The sequence below is a fragment of the Phaethon aethereus genome, assembly GCF_964289735.1.
Source record: "Phaethon aethereus genome assembly, chromosome: 4".
Lineage (NCBI taxonomy): Eukaryota > Metazoa > Chordata > Aves > Phaethontiformes > Phaethontidae > Phaethon > Phaethon aethereus.
The window spans coordinates 75,805,805-75,829,203 of NC_138578.1; the positions used below are offsets into that span (position 1 = coordinate 75,805,805).

Below are 23,399 nucleotides of genomic sequence, written 5' to 3' on the forward strand. Positions count from 1 at the left end.
CATCACCCCACGCTGCCCTCCCCACCAGGGCTGGGGGGTGTCTCTCCCCCATCTTTTCTGGACCGAGGGGACTGACTCGGAGCCCGTCTTGCTTTTGCACTTTTTCATACCTAGGATGAAATAAAATTAACTTCATCTCACCTGTCAGTAATGAGCAACAGCCTTGTTTGCAGCGCTATTAATAGCAGGAGCTGGCGTTTTACTCTCAGACCATTACCTGAAAATAATCACTGCTGCAAAGATAAACACAAACCCTGACGGCTACCACTCTCCCTGCCCTTCAGGTACTCATCTGCTGGCAGCTTCTCTATCTCTGCCTTCACCCTCATCTGCCTCCATCTTCTGGGGTCCCCCTGCCAGCTCATCACTGCAGTCATCCAAAGCCCTTCCCGCTCACTCCAAGGTCTGTTCTTCATGGATGTCTTGCATGTAACTACAGCTGCCCCGTGAACACCACTCTGGAGGGCTGGAGGTACCTACTGGAGGCTGTTCCCAGCCAAACACCAAGCCTCTTCACAGCACTGTCCCTTGCTTCCCAATCTGACCCGGCCCCCCCGGGCTGCCAACAGGCAAAGGGGAGGAGAAGCAGCCATGGAAGGCCCACCGCCAGCTTGCTTAGCTCTCTCCACTCCCCCAACCCCCTGCTTCACCACGCAGCATCTTGACTTCAGAAACTCGCAGGCAAAACCCATAATAAAGGAAGAAGTTTTTTACTATGAGGGGGGCGAGACATGGGAACACATTTCCCAGAGCAGCTGCGGGTGCCCCATCTTTGGAAGTGTTCAAGGCCAGGCTGCATGGGGCTTTGAGCAACCTGATCTATTGAAAGATGTTCCTGCCCATGGCAGGGGTGTTGGGCTAGATGAGCTTTAAAGGTCTCTTCCAACTCAAACCATTCTATGAAAAAAAAAAAAAAAACCAAAAACCTTGGGATGCACGCATCTCTGAAAAAGGCTGTGATGTGCCTAACAAGGAAGATTATTTTGGGTTGTTCATGCTTCCCAGCAAGGTCAGACATGGTTCCTCAGCTGATGGCACACAAGACCTGAAAGCACACATGATGGCAATGCCTTTCTGCTCTAAATTTAAGGACGATTCTGAGCATTTGAGGAGCAAAAGAGAGTGTTCTTCTAAGCTGCCCACCCCTCTCCCACATCGGAGGCTGCCCTCAGGTTCCACACACCGCTGCCAGCCCCACACCCCCAGGACTTCCCCGGAGCGGTAGCAAGCACCATGCTGGCCATTTATCCTCCACCCAGAGCACCCACCACTCCTGCCCGAGGAGGACGTGCCATGCGATCCCCTGGCTGTGCTTGCAAGCCTCCTCTCCCACTCTCCTCCACCGTCAGGAGCTGCACAGCTCTTCCCCACGCAGCCGACGAGGATGGTGGGTGAAAATAAATGAATTTATTTTTGCTGCAAATTCTTCACCACCCTTTGGTGAATAAAAGGCTGGTGGGTGGATGGGTGGAAAGATTGGAGCCAAAAGCAATAGCAGAGAGTACTGCTAGGAGAGAGAGGGAAAATGAGACATCAGCCTTCCCCACCAGCACGAGTCCTGTGTGATTGACTATAGCAGGTTCCCACAGCTTTAAGTCCCTTAGCCCTCGAGGACTGCCATGCCAAAAACCAGAATTTAACAGCAGTGTGTTGCTCTGAGAAAGCAAAGCTCTATCCGCCAGGTGCTTTTAAAATCCGTTGTTTTCTAGTAAATTCTAGTATTTTCACAGGAGCAAGCAAAGCTCTGCCACCCCGAAATGTCCTCAACTCACACTTGGGTCCTCCCCTGTGCCAGCACCCATGCACCGAGGGGTGAGGGGATGAGCCAGGTAGATCCTATCCCTGCTGGGATAGGGCACATGGCTGGAGAGAGGACAGAGCATCTCCTGTGGCCACCACCAACTGCTGGTGCTTGTTTTGCATGGTGGGGTTGCATCCCTGCGGGAAGGACATTTCCTTGGAAGCTCAGCACAGCGCGAGTATGGAAACCTTGCCCAGAGGCAGGCCAGTCAGACTTCTCCCTCTTTCTTAAAAGAGTGGCACTGCTATCTCCCACAGCCAAGCTCTTATTAACTTCGAAGGTTATTTGTGGAACATAATTTCCAGACAGGCATGCAACTTTTCAAGGCAATGTCCCTTCAAGCACAGACTGTGATCTTCAGTTCTGCTTTAGCATGTCACGACGACACAAATGTGAGCAATTCCCCTCCCAGCAAAAAGCTGTCCTGGGTGATGTCCTCAGAGCATCACCCAGATGAGAGGACCAGCAGAGACACTCCGCAGCTACCACCACCATTGCTGGGAACCCACCAGCCAAATGCCAGCTCCTCCGCATGCTTAGAGCAGCGCCAGGAAAGCATGTGAGGACCGGCCACCATGAGAAAGGGAACGACATATCAAGCAAACCTCTGGCCAGGACCCCAAAAGTAAAAATCAGGAACTGGGAGAGATGTGATGTGCAGGTGTGAGCTCTGGGAGGGAGGGAAAGCTGCTCACAGGCTCGGTGTCTGCCTTCAGGGCTTTGCTGGGAAAAGCAGCATCCTGCACAGGGCGAATATCCCTTCTCTATCCTAGATTTTCCCCCAGGCTGCTATGAAGGGGAAAAAGGGGGGAAAAAAACCCAAAACACCATACCCAAAAAACCCAAAAATCACCCCTGTGCTTCCCACAGGACAGGACCTGCACTTGCCTGTGTCTCTCACTCTTAATATACCTACATAAAAGCTTGCCAAAAGTGACAGTCTCGCTAATCCTAGAGATCCGAATGCCACCAAACTCCTCCCTGCGACCCGCTGACGTACTGCGGCACAGCCCGGTGTGACACCACCGCGCAGAAATACCAGGACAGAGGAAATGCAACACGCTGTCACATCATGAAGCTTTAAATATTTGCCCTTGGAGTCACTCGTTCAGCCTCCTGTGCTGATTTTCGCCAGAGCAGCGGCCGTTCCTGCCAAGCAGGGGTGGCCTGAGCAGGGCAGCAGAGAGGGAACCCGGGGGTGTCCCGCACTGGACACAGTGCTGTGCAATTATTACTGATTTACAGACAACAGGTTAAAAAGCCCCACAGTTCAGTGTCTCGCCTCTCCTCCTGCCAGCACTATTTATATACATCGCTTTAAGTGAGACAGGCCGTGTGCGACAGCAAGGGGACAGAGTCCCCCGCCCAAAGCTGGCCATGCCATGGCTGTGCGTCGCTGATGCTTTTTAAATCCCTGCCCTTTTATCCTGTCTGGGGTTTGATGAGGGAGCAGAGGAGCTCAGCCCTCAAGGCAACTCTCCCTCCTCCTTCCCCTCCATCCTCGGTGAAATGCGGGGCAGATCAGCCGAGTTACATCAACGTCAAGGCAGCGAGGAGGCTTTTCTGGGGGGAGCGCGGCTGCCGAGAGGTGAATGCCACCGGCGGGAGGCGTTCGGGGCGCAGACACGGCAACACCGGCTGCCAACCGGCCACAAACAGGGCAGCTTGGGCACAGGGACTAACCAAGGACAGGCAACAGCTGTACCTGCTTCTGACCGACTGCTCAGCTAGCCAGGGTGGGGAGGGATTTATTTCTGTGTTTCTGAGGCACACTGTTATCCTATTATCTCTCCTCACCTCCACCTTCCCCGTGTCTTGACTTCCTCTCCCACCTTGCCAGTTGCCCCCGGCTTCAAGCAGGGCTGCATAACAGCTCCCACAACTTCTGCTAATAACTCTACACTTGACTCCAGTTAAAAGGCATTCCTGGAGGGCTCCTACAAAATAATGGCATTTCAGAGTAGTTTATGGCCATGGAAACGGAGTGAGATGTGAGAGACCCTGAATCCAATGCTCCTGACACCAGTGAGCATCCCTCTACACCAGACAAGACCCAGGTGTGAGGGAACAAAAAATGTCAGGGACACACAAGAATTATTCATGCATGAAATCAGAAGTGCTGTGGGACCCCTTCTTTCCCATAAATAACTCTACATAACCCACCACCGCAGGACTCATTGCCCCGTTATAAATAACTCCCTGCTGGAAGAGTGCTGGGCAGCACCTCTATATGCCGACAGTGGATGACACCCCTTGATTCACAGGGCATCTGGGCAGGAGGCGATGAGGTCACGTACACAACATGAAAAGAGATGGATGATTTGGACCCAGGCAACCTGCTCAGCTACTTCTCCACCTGCCTTCTTTTCCATCCTTGCTACCTTTCCCCTTTGCTGTTACCGAGGGCTGAAGCTACTTGCAACCACCTCTAAGCTCAGGCAAAGCCTGCAGAGCTGCAGTCAGCAGGGGACCCGTGGGGTGACAGTGACATCCAGCATTCGACCTGCAACACAGCCACGGCACGGTTCACAGAATCACAGAATCACTAGGTTGGAAAGGACCTTTAAGATCATCAAGTCCAACCATTAATCCAGAACCACCATGTCCCCTAAACCATGTCCTGAAGTGCCACATCCACACGTTTTTTGAACACTTCCAGGGATGGCGACTCCACCACCTCCCTGGGCAGCCTATTCCAATGCCTGACCACCCTCTCAGTGAAGAAATTTTTCCTAATATCCAATCTAAACCTCCCCTGGCGCAACTTGAGGCCATTTCCTCTTGTCCTATCACTAGTTACTTGGGAGAAGAGACCAACACCCTCATCGCCACAACCCCCTTTCAGGCAGTTGCAGAGAGCGATAAGGTCTCCCCTCAGCCTCCTCTTCTCCAGACTAAACAACCCCAGTTCCCTCAGCCGCTCCTCCTAAGACTTGTGCTCCAGACCCCTCACCAGCTTCGTTGCCCTTCTCTGGACACGCTCCAGCACCTCAACATCCTTCTTGTAGTGAGGGGCCCAAAACTGAACACAGTATTCAAGGTGCGGCCTCACCAGTGCCGAGTACAGGGGCACGATCACTTCCCTACTCCTGCTGGCCACACTATTCCTGATACAGGCCAGGACGCTGTTGGCCTTCTTGGCCACCTGGGCACACTGCCGGCTCATATTCAGCCGGCTGTCAACCAGCACCCCCAGGTCCCTTTCCGCCGGGCTGCTCTCCAGCCACTCCTCCCCAAGCCTGTAGCATTGCATGGGGTTGTTGTGGCCGAAGTGCAGGACCCTGCACTTGGCCTTATTAAACCTCATACAGTTGGCCTCTGCCCATCGATCCAGCCTGTCCAGATCCCTCTGCAGAGCCCTCCTACCCTCCAGCAGATCAACACTCCCACTCAACTTGGTGTCATCTGCAAACTTACTGAGGGAGCACTCAATTCCCTCATCCAGATCATCTATAAAGATATTGAACAAGACTGGTCCCAGAACCGAGCCCTGGGGAACACCACTCGTGACCGGCCGCCAGCCGGATTTAACGCCATTCACCACAACTCTCTGGGCTCGGCCATCCAGCCAGTTCCTCACCCAGCGAAGAGTAAACCCGTCTAAGCCTCGAGCCGCCAGTTTCTCCAGGAGAATGCTGTGGGAGACGCTGTCAAAGGCTTTACTAAAGTCCAGGTAGACAACGTCCACAGCCTTTCCCTCATCCACTAGGCGGGTCACCTGGTCATAGAAGGAGATCAGGTTGGTCAAGCAGGACCTGCCTTTCATGAACCCATGCTGGCTGGGCCTGATCCTTTGGCTGTTCTGCAGATGCCCTGTGAGCACTCTCAAAACCAACCGCTCCATAATCTTCCCTGGAACAGAGGTCAGGCTGACAGGCCTGTAGTTCCCAGGATCCTCCTTCCGGCCTTTCTTGTAGACGGGTGTCACATTGGCAAGCCTCCAGTCTTCTGGGACCTCCCCTGTTAACCAGGACTGCTGATAAACGATGGAGAGTGGCTTGGCAAGCTCCTCCGCCAGCTCTCTCAGTACTCTTGGGTGGATCCCATCAGGGTAACAGTATGAGAACTGACTTCTGTCAGCGCCTGCTCCACGCTTCCTGATGGAGCTGGTCCATCCTCAAAAGCACCCAGCTACTTTATCACAGGTATCCCATTTTGGGGTGTCAAAGCCCCTGGAAAACCCCCAAGGTGTTGACAGCTAGCTATAGTTTACTTCACTCTAGTATTTTGACTGGAAAAAAGCAAAACACATTGGGCAGCAAACAGACTTCAGAAAGTGGCCAGATTTGGGCCCAAACAGCATCTCCCGCTGTCACTGCTGGGGATGTAACAAAGCAGGCATTCCTAATCTTCTTAAAACCTTTCCTTTAAACCTCACCCTGTTCCTCTGAAATGCCTATGTGACAGCTCCCACCCAAGCACCTTACTCCCCTAAAGCTTCAGGAGGACCCAGCCCGGACGTCTGGATGGACGCAAGCTGTTAGTGGCCATGCCCCATGTCAGCACTTCACGGGCTGACTCTTCAAAGAGGCTTCAGTCCCGCGGGGACTGGAGTGTCACCAGGCGTGACAGCACCGGGGGAGCTCAGCAAAGCCCCGGGAAGCGCTCGGCACATCTCAGGAACAGGCTTTTGATGAGACAGCTAGAAACCCAGGCGATGTCGCAGACAGGGTAGAGACAGCCCTTCCAGCACGTTTCAGAGGGTGCTATATTAAGAAGTGCAACAGCAGGACTTTAAAATCTTGTATCTGGCTCTTTTTGCTGGCCGTGATGCACCTTGAAAAGCAAAGACTGTAATAAACCCAATGTAAAACAACTGTTCAAGAAAAAGCTGCAGAAGCAGTTATGGGGGATTAGAAGTACCATGGTTATCAGGGCATATTTAGCCTGGCCCATCGCTCTGCTCTCCACTATTGAAAAGAAGGACACGCTACAGAGAAAGGAGAGACAAAACTACCAATGCAGCGATTGGGGTCTACCTGCTGGCTCATCAAGAGAAAGCACAGTTTGAGAAACCAGGCATTGTCTGTGGTTTTTGCATGTGAGCAATTGTTATCGATAAGCAAAGAATTAAATAGCTTAAAGGAGCGGATAAAGACTAGAATATACGATTTTGGACTGACATTGTCCTCAGGGCTAACTGGATGTTGAGTCCCAGCTCAATGGAGCTGGCTCAGCAGAACAGACTGGTCTGCACAAATGGACAAAACCAGAAAAAAAGTATTTGAATTACTTTCAGAGTAGATGTTCCCTATGCATCCAAAATCCGCACTAAGTCTATCAACTGCAGAGTCAGACCTTAAGTAAACGGACGCTTTAGAATTTAGACTGGTTTTTAGTTAGAAGTTTAAGGGCAAAAAGAAATCAAGCCCTTCTGCTAGTTTTGCTAGCCTGCATCCTCCCAGCAACTGCTCCAAAAGACTGATGTGACAATTAACAACTCGTTAATCAAATTAGCTTACAAGATTAAATGCATTGCTGGTTGTGTTTCAAGACAGCTCCTTAAAAGTACATTGCTAAGGTTCAGGCTCCATCTTCTACATCAATCTTTCACTATAGGGCTTTATTGCTTTCCGAAAAATACTGAATTTACATTACAGCAATTTCCACTTCTAAATACTGAAAAAACTGGAAAAATCTACAATTATTGGATGTTTTAGAATTCATTATTTGCTGGCTGACTTTTACTTCATATGCATTACTGTAAAAAGGCACTGAGCAATAAACATCAAACAACTTCCTTTTAGCTTAGCAGTTGGCCTAGCCATAAATCATATGGGGAAAACCGGTAAAATTGATCTTATTTTCACCATTCATCATTACTCGTCTGGTCTAAATTTAGCCAAGACTGCCTTCAGTTCAACAGAATTGCCTGTATCTACACAGGTATTGCACCAAATGCTTCACAGCAAAGAGAGAAACTAATGTTACATTTACTTAAGGTTAAATAATAAATGCAATTCTGAGCTCTGCAAGGACTTCCAAGGAGTTTTATGCTGCCCTAACTGAGGTCAGCAACCTTTAAGGTGAGTCACCCTCTGGGAGTGCCCCTCTTCTGCAAATGACCACAGAAAAAGCCTACACAGCTCACCACAAACAACTACTTTTAGCCAGGAATAAGGTAGGTGAGATGAATTGCACCCAAGATGTTGGTTCAGACTTAAGGTATGGCATAATGATGCTTTAGGACAGAAAAAGCTTTTTAAATCCGAGTCAAAAAAAAAGGCAGCTGGGAAATGCCTCCCCTAACCTTACAGCCAGATCACCTACCTATAACAAAAAGGGAGAGACTAAAAACATTTCCATATTTAAAAACGTGACAGACCGAAAAAAAAAAAAACCAAACACACACCCACCCCAAAACAGGACCACATTGCTTACATTACTTTTTGGGGCATCGAGGACAGCAGAGAATAGGGAATAGGTCACCCCCAGCAAGTAGCCGACTGCATTTTACAGCATATATTCCCAACGCACGGGATGGGGCTCCCCAAGCGCTGGTGCAGATGCTGACTGGTTCTGCAAACACCCCCAAAGCTACATCTGTGAGGCAGAGAAGTGATAGAAAAGTGCAATGGCACAACATTAAATGGTAAGTCATGTGAAGGATGCACATGTTCAGCCAAAATATGCTGTACAGCATGTTTCAGTGGTTCTGAACATGGGGTTTTTCCTCCCTTAGCACATTCCTGCTGCCCTCAAAAGCCTCTGCATGAGGACTTCACTACCACAGCAGCCGATGAGCAATAATGACGAGTAGCAGTTAGCAATATTTATGGTGCAGAAACACTGACCAGAAAAGTCTCAGACCCCAGGGCAGCTCCTCTGCTTTCCTTCTGGGGTGCATCAGGAATTGACGGACAGGGACTGCATTTCACCAAATGCTGCAAGGCAAAGAGAAGCTACCACGATACTCTCCTGCCACTAACGATAAATACAACTCTGCTGCACTCAAAGCCTTTCTTTCTGCAGGTGACTTGAGTTTCACAAGAATCCTACCTTGTTGCTAACACAATGAATCAAACCTCCCCGACCTCTACCCTTCCATTGCATTAATAATCTACAGGAGTGAAACAGCAGTCACAAGGAGTTCTATTTTCTCTGAAACCACAGTGAAGAATTCATTACTCAACATGGAGGAAGACATCAGAAAAAAGAAAAGGTTCAGGGCACAGATTTGGTACAAACGGCAGGCTGAAGTCAGGTGGTGGTACATGGCCTGATCTCCTTGAGTCTACTGCAAGCAATAAACATTTCTTCCTATTTCTAGCACAACAGCTTGAAATGGTGCTGCACACATATCCTTCCCAGAGCTCAGTCATTCAACACGGACACCAGTTATAATCAGCTGAGACCAACCCACCCCATCGTATCGCAGCACATGAATAGTTGCCATCTGCCACACCAAGATGAGCCCCCAAAATCCACTGCAATGACTAGGAAGAGCTCAAGGGGTGAGGAGTGAGGGTGGCACTGAAGCACAGCTCACTACCTCTGCCCCCGCAGCCGCTCGCCAACAGTGCTTCTGTGGTCGCGTCCCACCGGGACCAACCCTTTCTGACCTGTTAGTATGAGCCCCCCAACCAACGGGTCAAACCTATTCCCCTAACCTCTGGGTAAGGAGGAGATGACTAAATAATAGGAGAACTGAAACGATAATAAAGCTGGTAAGGAGAATCAGGCTTGGGCCAACCAACCAAACCTGGAGCCTCTCTGCCCTCCTGCCATCAAGGTGGCACAGTGTCTCTGTGGAAACGCTTATTCTGGCACAGAAGGTGATGGGGGGGAAAAAAAAAAAAAGGCAATTTCCACCTGCAGCATGCCAAGAAACAAGGCCTTTCCCTTGGAAAGGGAGTCTGCCATGCACTTCTGACATCCAAGGCTAGAGGTAGCGACAGGACTAACGCTTCAGTTTGCAGCAAATGCAGCTCCTGACCCATATAAATAAACAGATAAATAACTAGCAAACTTCTCTGGAAGCAAACCTTCCAAGTATTCCCTATGTGCTTTTAACACTATCACACTTCAAACGCTGGAGGTCTTCCTCCAGCAACGACTCTTACCCTACAACATACCAACCAGTCCATCCTCTTCTGGAAGGGCAGAGAAGGGGGCGCTAACCCCACCACATGGGACAGGACGCTGAGGCGTTTTGCTGTGCTGCTGTGGGGCTGAACCTGACCCACTGACAGCTGCAGGCACCTCCAACCCAACCCTCAACCAACCAACATGGTGCGTGGTGACTCCAGTGGTCAGGAGTCACCACCGCCATTCTCTTGGAGCCGTACGCAGCCAGGAGGGCAAACACTGGGTCAAGACTTTACTTCCTTTCTGTAAGTAAGGAAAATGAAAGTCCTCTACAAAGTTTCAGTATTGTCCCCCTCCACCCACCATGCTGCAGACCCCAGCAAGATCTCCCAAGCAGTGTGAGCCTCCATCACCACACATCGTTCCAATTTTTAACTCTCAGCAAACTGGTGGCAATGCCCTGTATAAAGCCAGATCACTGCCATGGTGCAGAAAAACACACACCTGGATGCTCACTGTTGTTAAAACCAATGTGTTTCTATGTCCCTCTTCCAGTACATCAAGGCCAATGCACCTTGGGTGTAATTCTACTGAACTCCACTATTCCAGACTGAAACTAGCACATTTATTTAATGTGGCAGCACAAGAAAATTCTACATCCATAAATACGTGAACATCTGTTGGGCTGGGCACAAACAACAGACCTGTTTTGGATGATGCATTAACAGAAAATGAAAATTACATGTGTAAATCTCTGCATTTCTAAAACTAAAGAAAAAAAACCACCTTTGCCACATGTTCAGACTACCATGCCAGACCAATCAGGCCAAAAAGTCCCTATAAAAGTCTAATCCGGTTATTCCCAGATCTCCTGTGACGGCCATCTATCACCACCTTACACCCCACATCCACGAGTGGGGTTCCTTTGAGCCCCAGCCTCAACACCAGTCACAAGAGCCAGGGATTTGAAAGAGATTTGCAAAGTAAATCAATGAGTAGGTAACGGGCCACATCTCACTCCATCAGGGAGACACATGGGAAATGAAGGGCAGTCTGCTCAGGGCTAGTGAAAGCAAATACTTTAATGCCATGTACCATCACGTGCACCACGTCTGCAGCATGCTCATTCACCAAGTATCTGCAGAAAGGGGATCAACTTACGAATATGAGCAGCACCTACTGCAACCAGAAGCAGGAGAGATGCAACTCCACATGAACCTGGGTAGAAATGCAGTATTTTGAGGATCTGTTGGATCTTCCCAACTACAAAAGCAACACTAAATAACACTAAACCCCTATACCCGATGCTAAGGCAGGGCAGAATAAATCTAAGAGCAGGATCATAGCTACAACAGCTCCTCCTTCCGATGTACCGCTTTTGCCTAAAACATCATCTTGGAGGCAGCTGAGAACACACACACAGAAAACTCAAAGTTTACTCCACCACTGCATTTCCCATTTACGTTGCAGGTCTCCTGTAAATCTCAAAAGAGCACTTGGACCCATACTGAAGGATGACCCTAAGTATATGCTAAACTCCCAACAAGAGCCAAGGGATTTAAGCCCATGATCAAGTTAAAGCAAGTGCTCCACTGAATCTTTAAGCCAAACTGTCCCAGAGTTCAGTCCCAGTGAATGCAGGAGGGTTTTGTGGTTTTTTTTAGAATTTCACTGAAATCCTCTTTAGCTGTTCGAGTTATCCATGAAAAATGTTCCCACTTCTCAAGAATCCTTGCAGATGCTTTGATGCTTTTCAGACTATTGATGGCTCAAAAAAAGCCCCGTAAAACCTGATGATGGCTTATTCCCAAATGAAAATCGCTGCCCGAGAGGCACAGCTCGATGTTATCCTCTGAACATTTGCAGGTTTTGAAATCATACCAGACATATATTTTCATAGCCATTAAGTGAATCTAATTGACTTCACAGGCAGCAAAAGCTTGAAAAGGTGTTTTACAAATAACCCCTTTTAAACAGTTTGGATTTTTTTTTTAAAAAATCTCTCATTAGCATCCCTTTCGTACAGTAACATCCCCCCGGCTCGCCTTCTCTCTTTTTTAAGAAGTCCCACCACTAACGATGTAATTCCAATAACGAGGATTTTACCAAGACGCTCACTGCTGTTAAGCAGACAGCAGCCGCGTATCTGCCGTGCTTTTATGGCTCTCTAACTAACCATCATCTAAAATTGCTTAGTGCTTACAAGTGGCAGGTGCTCCAAACCAAGATATTTTCAAAAGCTCCTCTTTGCAGTTCTACTATTTAATGTTATTTTAAATTGAAAGACTAGATTTAGGTCTTCCCTGGATTCCCACTAGAAGTGTTACACAGTGTTTCTGATGCCGTTATCTAGTTCCAGGCAGGATGAACAGATTTGGCACCTCCAAAAAAAGAGCAAAAAGCCCTGATCTCAGCAAATGATTTTTTTTTTTTTTTTTTGGCTCCACTCTGACTGCAATAATGATTTTATATATCCTATTAAAATGGGAAGAACGGGGTTTGTAGGAAAAGCATAGCAGAAAAGATCAATAGGCCATGCCCAGATACGTTTGGGAGCGATGTGGGTCAGATGCTCTAAAGTAGGTGTAAGAAATCCTGTTGTTGGCAGTTCATTTGCCTTTAGGCCAAACGTTCTCTCCCCACCGCCGCCGACACATGAGTTTGTGCACTGACGCACTCTGTTTTCAGCTTAGCAGACACAATATCCTCGTGGTGCTCACTTCTATTTATTTTCTCATCTTTGCTAGTCTGAGTAGACTACCAAAAAAAAAACAACTACTTGCACTCACCATGCAAAATATCTACACAACAAACTAACAAGGAGAAGAAAGTACTTATAGAATGAAATTAAGCAACGGGACATAAATTTAAAAGTGTAATGGGAAGAAAGGGAAGATCAGAGAAATACAAAGAGGGATGCTGGGTGTGGGACCATCACTCTTGGAAATGCCAGAAGTGACAAATGAAGCAAGAACCAGACCAGACAAACCCAATGGAGAATTCAACAAGAGAGATGGACAAGAGTCAAACAGAATTCAAAGGATAAAAAATGCAAATATTGCAGTTTGACACAAAGACTGGGAAAGCGGGATACAGAACTGCTGTGGCAGGGGAAGGAAGAAGGGAAAAAAATGGAAAAAGACCTCAATTTGAGGAACCACTGTTGGTTCCCAAGAGTAGAGGTTATTATCTGATAGCTGTTGAAATGAGTGTTGTATGCGAGGTGCACTGAGGAGCCATTCATTGCTGGACAGCTGGTCCATCACCCCCCATTTCAATTAGCAGCGGTTAGCGCTGAGACCAAGAGCTGCAACTGTAAAAAGCAAATAAACTTGCATCTCTGATGCCGGTTTCCAAGTCAGGATTCAAGCACATTGGCAAGAGAGAGTGGGAGCAGCTTGTATAGCAATTACTGGTGATCGAGGATAAATCTAGGCAAGTAGCTTACTTAAAAATGCAGTTTTGTCAATTCAAAACAATTTACGCACTTGTCCCGAATTCACCAAAGAGCATCAGCTGGGAAAGAAAATGCAGAAGGAAGCCAGGCTGGCACCAATCCTGCGCGCAGCTCATCCCCCAGCGCTGCCGGCCGAGACGCCTGCGCACGGCTCAGTCCTCCCCCGGACCGCAGGGGACGTCCCGGCTGCCGGGATTTCGGAGATGGTCCCCCACGACACCACCTCTTCAGCTGCTACGCTGGCATAAAATGCCTACAGATATAATTTAAATGGGGACTGGGATCCGGGCGATCCCGGCACTGGCTCAGTATAGATTTAATAGTGCCATGCACAGAAGAACAGAGGGACGTGCCTGAGAGGTAACAAATATTAAGTGTATCATAATCAGCATTTTTTAAATATATACTTGGGTCTGACCTTTGCTGCTTAAGGAAGCCTGTAACAGAACCAACAATCTTGTTTCAGGCTGAAAAAAGTATTACATTTACCACTAAACACAGAATTTTCTCCCTCCTTCATAGTGGGGAAAAAAAAACAAAACAAAACAAAAAACAGAGAAGGAGTAGTAAATCAGCTTAACTTGGATCAAAACTATCCTCCCTTTTATTTTTCTGTTCCTGAACTGAAAAATTATTTTCTCATAAAACCTCTGGTTTTCAGTTTTGCCATCCGGATAAATCCTAGAAGCAGCATATGAATTTTAAGTGACAAATATTACTTGCAAGTTATCAGAACACACTAATTAAATGTATTTTTCTATTAGCGTTTACATCGTTGCAAATCCAATTTTAAATAGCAATATCTCATGTAGCCACTTAAAAATACACCTGCAAGACATGTTTCCCATTACCTATTTTGAAAAGTCTCCTTTCACTCACAGAATCCCATTTTAAAGCAGAATCCCAGCTTGGCACTAAACCATGGGAGTCGCAGGTTTAAAATTTAGAATTATCCTGCAAGAAATAAAATTTTCAATTCTTGAAAGAAACGCTCCAACAGTTACAGAAGACAATAAATGATACTGTATATGTTTTCATAAATAGTTAATTGATTGCTGCAGTCCAACGGGCCAATAGATCACTTTGAAGAATGGCTCAAAGCCATCTGTAACAAATATCATGGTTTACTAACCAGAACACTATGAACTAATTTTTGATGCACCCTTAATAAAAGGCATGAAGCTTCTTGGTGATTCCACTTGGCTCTTAGTAAGAAAAAAACAAACAAACAAAAAAAAAACCACACACAAAAAAACCCCACCAAAAAACCCAAAAAGACAAACCAAACCAAAAACCAAACCAAACCCTATAATTTGGTTACAAGTGGTATATTTGTAAATAGAAACTAGGTAAGACACACTGCTGTCTTTGGATTCCCTTCAAGATGCTTTCATTAGCCACTTGTCAGGAAAAAGAAACAATTCCTCAGCTTCCTACGGGGGGGGGAAATAAAAGGGAAAAAAAAAAAAAATCTAAAAAATACACTTTGAAGCTCCCTGTTTCGCTAATGCAGAAAGCAACAAAAAAGGCCCGTACATCCCTCGGCTCCTCGCGGAGCTAGATACCGGCAAAACACTCTGCTAAGTCTCTCTTTTTGCTTTAGCCTGGAAGGGAGTAGCATCAAACAGGCGATTATTTGTAACAGATTCCCAGCACTGCATTACCAAAATAAAAGCGTGTGCGCTGCAATACACCCGTAAACAACGCTGCGAGCTCCCGGCCGCCCAGAGCCCCGCCAGCCGTTCCCGTCCCGGGTAATTAAATTTAACCTGCCTGAATAAAGATTTAAGCCTACGGAGGGAATTTCAGAAATCCACTCTGAAATTCAGAGAGATTTTGAATCGTCAGTCGTCTTGAAAATCAGGCTGGGCACTTAGGCTTTTACATAAAAACTGCTTTTTCAATATATTTAGAGGTCTTAAAATAGATCCTAACGATAATTTCTAAAGCATTCGTGTCCCTGGTCATGCACACTGGGAAGACCCAACCTGACCACAGACACTCTTGGATAATCCCAAGAGGCTAAATATAATACTAAATATAATAAATTAATATAATAATATAATAATGTGCTTGGGAATAAGGTTCTCCAGTTCATGTTCCTGCGTCCAAAATTCAGTGTCAAGAGGGGCTCAAAGCTTTGTACTTTTAAAACCCTTACCACTGGAGTTAGATACCTGACACAGAACCCAAATTTTGGCTGTTAGGAAAACCTTAATCTGAAACAGACTTCTGAGTAATTGTCTTAAATCTTGGCCATACCTAAGAAACCAAGAAAAGGAAGATGAGCCACTGAAAACCCTTTATAAGAGTAACTAACTTGCATTTAAACTTGTGGAGAAAATTCTGTAGTCCTCTTTAGATTTGTTCACTAAGACAGCCATGAGAAATTGCACACAACCATGCCAGAAAACATCCAACACTGGAGAAAACATTTTTAAAAAAATTATTCAAAGCCAGGAAAAAAAAAAAACAAACAGAACATCTGATGTACCTGTCCCCTTTGTGTTCCCAAGTCCCAGCATGGCTCGCGTTTGCTGGTCTTGCAAAGTTAACTGTGCCTAAAAAATTACTGATATTCAATTTACACAACTTATTACTTCTTGTATTGAAGATTAATGAACAGCACTTGCATGTACCGAGGTTTTAAAATACTTGCAGGCAGAGCTTACGTTCAGAAGCATCATACCCATCCAGTCACAGCTACAACTTAAATACTGCTGCATTAACCGATGGCCGTGTCAATTAGGGACTTCATCTTTAGAGACAATTTTTGAACACATGGGAAAAAAAAAAATAGGTTCTATTGCTCTGCAAAATTTACTGTAAAAATCTATTCTCATCTAATTTGGACACAGCTCGTGGATCTGAAGGGAGGGCTGGTTTTGTCATATAGATATGGCCGTTGAGGAATGGGTCTGTGCAAACGCTCCTACTCCGGTGACGAACAGGAGGGGGGAGGCTGCAGCGGCTCGCCCGTGAGCGCGCGCGTCCCGTTCGCGTGATGACGCGGCCCTGAACGCGCAGGCCGCTCCGCTCGCGCAACGGCGGCTCTCCCCCGCGCCAGGCCTTGGCTGACGGCACCGCTCTCCTACTCTGCCCTACCCCAACCCCCCAAAAGTGGAAAAAACTCCGAACAATAAAGATTTTGAGGGGCAGAAAGACCTCGCAAGGCCCTCGGGTGGGTTGAGCAGAGCCGAGCGGCTCGGCACCGGCAGGGACCCAAGCGGTGCCACCTCCGGACCCACCCGGCGCGTATCGGCAGGGGCGCAGGGGTGGGCCGGGGCCCGGCAGAGCTGCCTTCGGCTCGCCCTTGCTGTGGGGCCGGGGACAGCCGCCGCTCAGCTCTGGGGACGCGGGGCGGAGGTTAGGAGCTCCGGTGCGGGCTGCCGCTGGCCCCGGCAGCGCTCTGCCCGGATCCCCGCGCCCACGCTCAGCGCTCGCGGGACGGGGCTGCCTCCGGAGGCGAAAGCCGAGGCTCCTCCGTGACAAAACAAGGCAGCCGCGCGTGACGGAGCGCACGCCGTACCAGAAGAGGTGGGTTTTGGGAGAGGCAACCGAACTTTAAAGACATTTTACATGATTCAAATAAAACCAAAATATTTCAGCCCGTTACTACTGCTGGACAAAGCACACCCCTAACACTTGGAAACATGAGCTGGTTTTCCCATTGCTTCCCAGCAAACTCTGCACTGGAGATGAGAAATGCCAAGCCAGGCAGTTCCAGTGCTGCTAAGTCGTAGAAGCCCAAAAGCAACAACGGGAATTGCGGAGCAGCAGCACCCCGACCATCGGGGCAGCCAGCCTCTGAAATGCTTTCAGACAGAATACTTCCCGCTATAAAATATCTTAAAGGTCTCCAATCCTAATCTTGTGGGATCTCTCCGATACGGAGCTCGCATCCCTTGAAGCGCCCTCATGGAATCGCAGAGGGATGCCGGCACCTGAACCGCTCACGGGACAGACCCTCGCTGCCTGAGGACGAGACCGGACCTCAGCTCCCGGCAGCGGTGGGGAGCAGGGCCGGGAAACACCCAGGCAGAGATAAGGACACAGCCTCTCCCCTGGGTTTTCCAGCTCCAAGCCCCACGCCGGGCTCCTCAACACCCTTACGCGGTGCGTGAGGAGAGGCACGTGCGAAAATCCGGATACCCGACAGCTAGCTCAGGGGTTTGGCAGATACGTGAGGTCAGGGCACCGCATAAGCCAGCGAGAAATGCTGAAGATAGGGATGCTTCAGATTCCATCTGCCTCTCGGGCACTGCGAGAGGGGCAGGGCTCTCCGAAAACACATTCCTCCACCGGGAAGCAGCAGCCCTGAGCCCTCTCCCAGCATCGGGTAACTAAGCCCTTTCTTTGCAAAGCAAGGGCTGCTCTATTCTTTCCAAACAATGTTATCGCTTGGCAGCTGCGCTCCTGCTTATCTGGCAGCTTGAGCACTACGCAGAATGTGGAAGAACTGGGCTCCGCGGCCGGCTGCCCCTCCGCCCAGGGGCTCCGTGTTGGGAAGAACCCCCCCGGGCTTGCAAAGGGTCTGGGCACGGCAGAGCAACCGCAGCTCCCAGGCTGAGGATCTCCTCCCAGGGCAGCCCCTGTATTCTCTGTGCACCCCAAAACTCATTGCCGCTCAGCCCACAGCCCCGCCGGGGCCCGGCACCCGCCGAGCCGGGTTAGCAGGGGCCACACAATCCGCATCCAGCGGCTCGCCTCCGTGCAAACACCTCCGCCCAGCTCCTGCGGCATCGGCGCTGCCCCACTGGCACCGAACGCACCGCGAACGGGCCCGATCCAAGAGCGCAACTGAAGTACTTGTTACCCAGACAAGCATCTCACTGACGGCGAGGAACTCCTCCGAAGGAATGGGAGGCAAGCATGGTCTCACCTCCTCACAGCCCAACTCCGGCCCCATCTCAACTGGTGTCCTTCTGGGCAGAAGGACATGATCCCAAAACCTTTGCCAAGAAGGGCATCCCTCCTTCGGGCTCAGCTGAGGAACATGCCACCCAAGAGTGGCAGCATTCAGACCCTAACGAGACAGACCCTGTAGCCCCTCTTCCTTAGGGCCCCGTCCCCCGGGGAGGTTGGGATATCTGCACGGGCTCTCCATCCGCACCCTCACGCGCCAGGGCACGAAGGGCAGCGGGACGGGGGTGGGCTCTGCTCACCCCCGGACGGAGGCAGGGTTGCAGAGGCACACATCCCCTCCCAGCACCAGGCGAGCAGAGGCGCCCGCCCACCCAAAGAGCAAGAGCCGCAGATGTGCGGCCACCGCTGAAAACCACAGCTCTCAGCGTGGCGCGGTTAATGTGACCTGACACCTCCTGTGGCAGCCGCTCCAGCTTCATCTGCTGCGTCACGCAAGGCAGATGCCCTCAAGACTCCACACCAGGTCCCGCGGCCACAGCTTTCCAGGTCGCCCATCTGCGCTGTCTGTCCGTGCATCCTGCCCTGCGGCACTGGGTGTTGCAATGCAGCCACCCAGCTCGTCGCCAGCACCCAAAATCACCGGCAAAGGCCAGCTCCCACCACCACCAGGTCTTTGCACCACCGCAACACATACGCACACCCCTCAGCAGACCCTGCCAGGACAGCCAGCAGCAGGAGATAACACTTCAAACCACCGCAGAAAAGACGTGCTAGCTCATCAGCCAAAGCCCCGGCTCCGCTCGTTTTGGAGAGCGGCGGTTTTGCATCGGAGGCAAGGACTCCTGGTTTCCACCAGCTCTCCAGCGGAGACCTCAGCCCCGCAAGAATCTCTGTAACACACGAGCCACCGTGAAAAAATATACAGCACAATCAACCAGGACAGAAGCTCAAAGAGACACTGTAAAATTGATTAGTCGTCAAAATCATCAGATCATAAAAGACGCTCCAGCTGTGCTCCTCTTATTTGTGTAGAGAAATGCAAGAGGCTGGGCTCTATTTAAAATTAATTCTTTTTGTTGTTGTTGTTTTTGTTTACTGGAGCCTAAGTTACTCTGGTTGACAATTAAGCCCATTATCCAACCTCTTCCTTTTTCACCACCCCAGTGCCTTTTTTCATAGCCTATAAAAAAAAAGCACAATTCCAATAAGTGCTATTTTAAAATGAAAGACAAGTTCACAAAGAGCTCAGGAAGGTGTTTGAACCATTCATCTTTCTGTTTTAAGACCCCAGCACAGGACTCAACACAAACAATTCCTTTCAAATCAACAGCAATTTCAAGCCACCCTGTTGCGTACAAGCTCAAAGTTAAGTGCTGGCCCAAACATTCTGCCAGATCCTTGGCATAAGTGTAGAAGGGCAAGAGAAAATAAAGATTTAAATTTTGGCTAGTGTACTTCTGCAAAATCACTGTCAGCACATATTTTTCAGTTCATACAAAACCCAGCGGAGGAAATTTAAAACAATAACTAACTTGGAGGCAAGCGCTTCAGAAAAACTGCAGAAGAAAAACTGTAATAAGATGTAATTCATGGGATTGTTCAACGCTAATCATTAAGTTGGGTGCTTACGGCATCCCATTGCAGACCCTGTCCTTTTGGTTCGCTTTTAAAACTGACCCAGAGTTTTTGCAGATGCTTTGGCAAAACCACCAAGAATGACCCATTTTAATAGTTAAAACATTCCCCTCACTGTAGATGCCTGCCTCACCAGGGGCTATTAGATGCTCTGTACAATGGTACCCCAACCCTGAGTACCACAAGGAGCCCACTCCAAACAACAGGCTTTCATGCCTGGGTACCATGGATGCCAAGACCAAGCAAAGCCACGACCAACATAATGATATGAGACCTTAAGACCACGTCCCAGTTCTACTTTTGCGTTCATCACTCTAAGAAACAATGATTCATAAACCCACCACAGAAACGCTCCCTTCCTCTATTTTCTGTGTTGGGGAAAAAAAATTATTCCAGCAGGTAAACAAGGATTCTCCAAAGAAGCAGCAAGAAGTTGCCTGGTCATACTCCCAGCCAAAGCCAGGCCAACTTGCAGTTAACATCAGGTTGGGGTTTTTTTTTTTAGCTTATCTAGTCAAGCTCTGACCATCTCCAGCCTCCCTGGGCCCCTGCTCCCACGTGCGACTACCCTCACTGTGACCATTTCTTCTCTAACACCTCACCGAGAAAGCTCTCACTAATATCTCCGCTGCAGCAATACACAGGACGAGCCCTTCTGGCTCCCACTGCAATCGTTTCTGCCTAAACTAGCCAAATAAAAGACAAACTTGGGGCTGGAAGCTGTTCTATTGTCATTTTTCTGTCCTTTGGGCGGGATGGGCAGCGCCAACGTGGCACATCACTGCCTTTCTCTGTATGTTCAGACAGACGGCCTCCGAAGCACACAAAAAGCACTCCGGGCTTTTCCGAGACGACTGTATTTATACTGCTGTCTTATGGGGAGAAATCCAGCAACTGTATTTTTGCGGGAAACAGGAGCAAAACACTGGATTCATGCCTCGTGCACAGCTACAGCAAACAGCACCACGCGGCGTCATGGCCCATGGGCAGGCACCACCAGCGGTGCCAGTCCTGACCCATGGACACCCTTCCCTGCCCCAGTCCCCAAAGTCTCTTTGGTCTTTACCTAATTACGACTCCAGCCAACTTGCTTACCACCACTATCATCAAGAACCTCTAACAAGCACCAATAATCTCATAAATCTGCTTTTTACGGCATGGCAGAAGCCTAATTACACGATTAAATTCTGTCAAAAATTAAAGCCCACACACTTGCTCTAAAATTGAAATCAGCCCTTTCAGGTACCAAGTAGAAGTTATGCTAACGTTTCAAAGACATGTCGGCAACACAGCTCAACCAGATTACTGACCCTAAGCAAATCCGAGGGCATTCCTCCCTCTTCCTGTGAGTCCCTTTCCTTTATTTTCTATATATGCTAGTGTTAAAATACAGGTACTTTGACCCATGCCCTGAATTGTGACCATACAGGTCCCAAGTTCTTATTCCACTGGAGCGCCCTGCTACTTTCTCCAGCATAATACACGTTGAACCTTACTACAGAGGCTTGGAAATGCTCTGCTAGGAGCCCTTTTATGGAAGGGCTTTAATGAAGATTGAGCTTTAATGAAGATTGAGCTTTCTAAATACAAGTCACACGTCACTTAAATTTCACAGAAGCAAGCACGGTAAACAAAACACCACCTGTGTGTAAGATGGGACAAGATACACACTATGATGGGAAATTAAGTCCAAAGCAAGCACATCTAAGATATTTAGGGATTTTTGTTAGAGGAGGAGCATCACTTTAGCAAAACGTAATACCGCACATTAGAAGTGAAGGAAAGTTTGTGTCTATGCTACTTCCTACGAGTCCTCTAAAAGCACATAGGAAGAGATTTGTCACACCCAGGGAACAGGAATGATACAGCGAAATCACAGTCACGTGGGAAAACAACAGAGTAGGTACGCCGAGAAGATGGAACTAAGGTGGGATACGGGCATCACCTCGCTCTCCCAGCTCACCGCTACTCCTACGTGACCACCAAAAGCAAACCTCAAACCCCAAGTGACTGCCGAGACACCCCCCTGCCCCGGTCCTCAACACGGATGTATGGCTACAAAAAGGGAAATAGCACCTGACAAGTTCTAAAGGGGCTTTTTTTTTTTTTTTAAATAATCATGTAAGAGATCTTGTGCAGCTTAACAAGCAAATATTAACATTAGATACTATGTTTCTAATTACATGCATATATGTAACGAATGGACAAACGCAGATTACGTCAAACCCAGGCAGCATCCCTTTACATACCTGATCTGTGCCTCGTCCAAAACACTTGCACTAAGGAATGTTCTTCTTGAATAATATGGGAATACCGGCGCAATAACTAAAATGGGTTCCTCTAGGCATTTGGGCTAAAAGGCCCTTCATCTCCCCCTCCTCCCTCTCTCAGAGCTAATCCCAAGCGCAAGGAGCAAAGGAATACTGAGCTCAAAAAGTGAAGGGCTGGGGTCGATCAAGCCTGCGGTAAATAACCTGCATCATCCAGCCTCAGCGTCCCCGAGTACCCACGCCCCGGTCCCCAGACCGGCCACGAGTGCTGTGCTCAGAGGGGTGGATGGAGGCTGCCTTGGATAACTAGACATCCGGGGGGGGGGGGGGGGGGGGGAGGAAAAAAAAAAAAACCAAAAAAGCCCCAAACCAAAACCAGAGATGGCTTTGTGCCTGGTATGGCTAAAGAGCTGCATTCTGGCGACTTTTGAGCTTGCTCAGTGCTGCTGACAGGAGGAAAAGGCGCCAGCAGCAGGGAGCAGCCATGTTCCCCGAGCTGGGGGAAGGCTCCCTCCGGGGAGTTTGTACTCACCTGGCGGTTTCATGTAATATTGCTCAATATCGGACATGTCCGTATGCAGCGCACAATCGAGATAGTGGAGGATTACTTTTCTACTGAAGTAGTACCTCATGCCCATCAGAAAGATGGGCAAACAGCAGGTCAGCAGGAAGGACTTGGTCACAACAAAGCATATTACTATGGAGATAAGGAAGAGAAATAAACGATACCTGTCAGAAAAGAGAATTTAGTGTTGATTTCGGAATACAAATTCATTATTAAAAAACAACAAACAACAAGCACAGGCAAGATACATTTGCAGTACACACACAATTCACACTGTCGTGATTATCGTGTTACATGACGGCGTATCACGCCGAGAGAACCCCGGAGATGTTTACGGGGTGCCGAGGGAGCGCCGGCGGGGCCCGGGCAGGTCCCAGCGAGCGCCCCCCGGAGCGGGGCCGAAGCGCAGACGGGCCGCTCCGCACGCTGCGGCATTACCGCGTCCATCGCGGGACGCGCCGGCTCCCGCGGAGCGCACCCCGCCCGCGCCGGGGGGCTGCCGAAGGCCCGGGGAGCTTCTGCGGGCACCCCCGAGGCGGCGGCTCCCCCCGGCGCGGCCCCAGCCCCCCCGCGCCGCCGGCTGAGCCCCCCCAGCTGCCTGCTGGGGGTACCCCCCCGGCTGGGGGCGGGAGGGGGGGGATGAACCCTGCCTGCCCCCCCCAAGGGCATGAAGAACCAGCCCAAAGCTGGCTGGGGGGGGGCACACAACACGTAATCAGTACTATGACCCCCGCTTCCGCGCAATTACTCACACGGGGGTGGTGCACCTTGCAGGTG

The 23,399-nt window shown here is 49.1% G+C and overlaps 1 protein-coding gene across 1 annotated transcript in view; it reads right to left on the reverse strand.

The window, feature by feature from the left end:
* NAT8L (N-acetyltransferase 8 like) overlaps positions 1-23,399 on the reverse strand; it is a 31,213-nt gene that overhangs the window by 5,960 nt on the left and 1,854 nt on the right. Inside the window, exon 2 of the mRNA XM_081998983.1 lies at positions 22,590-22,754. Within this exon, the coding sequence (XP_081855109.1) occupies positions 22,590-22,754 (165 nt within the window). The remainder of the gene's footprint in view (positions 1-22,589; positions 22,755-23,399) is intronic.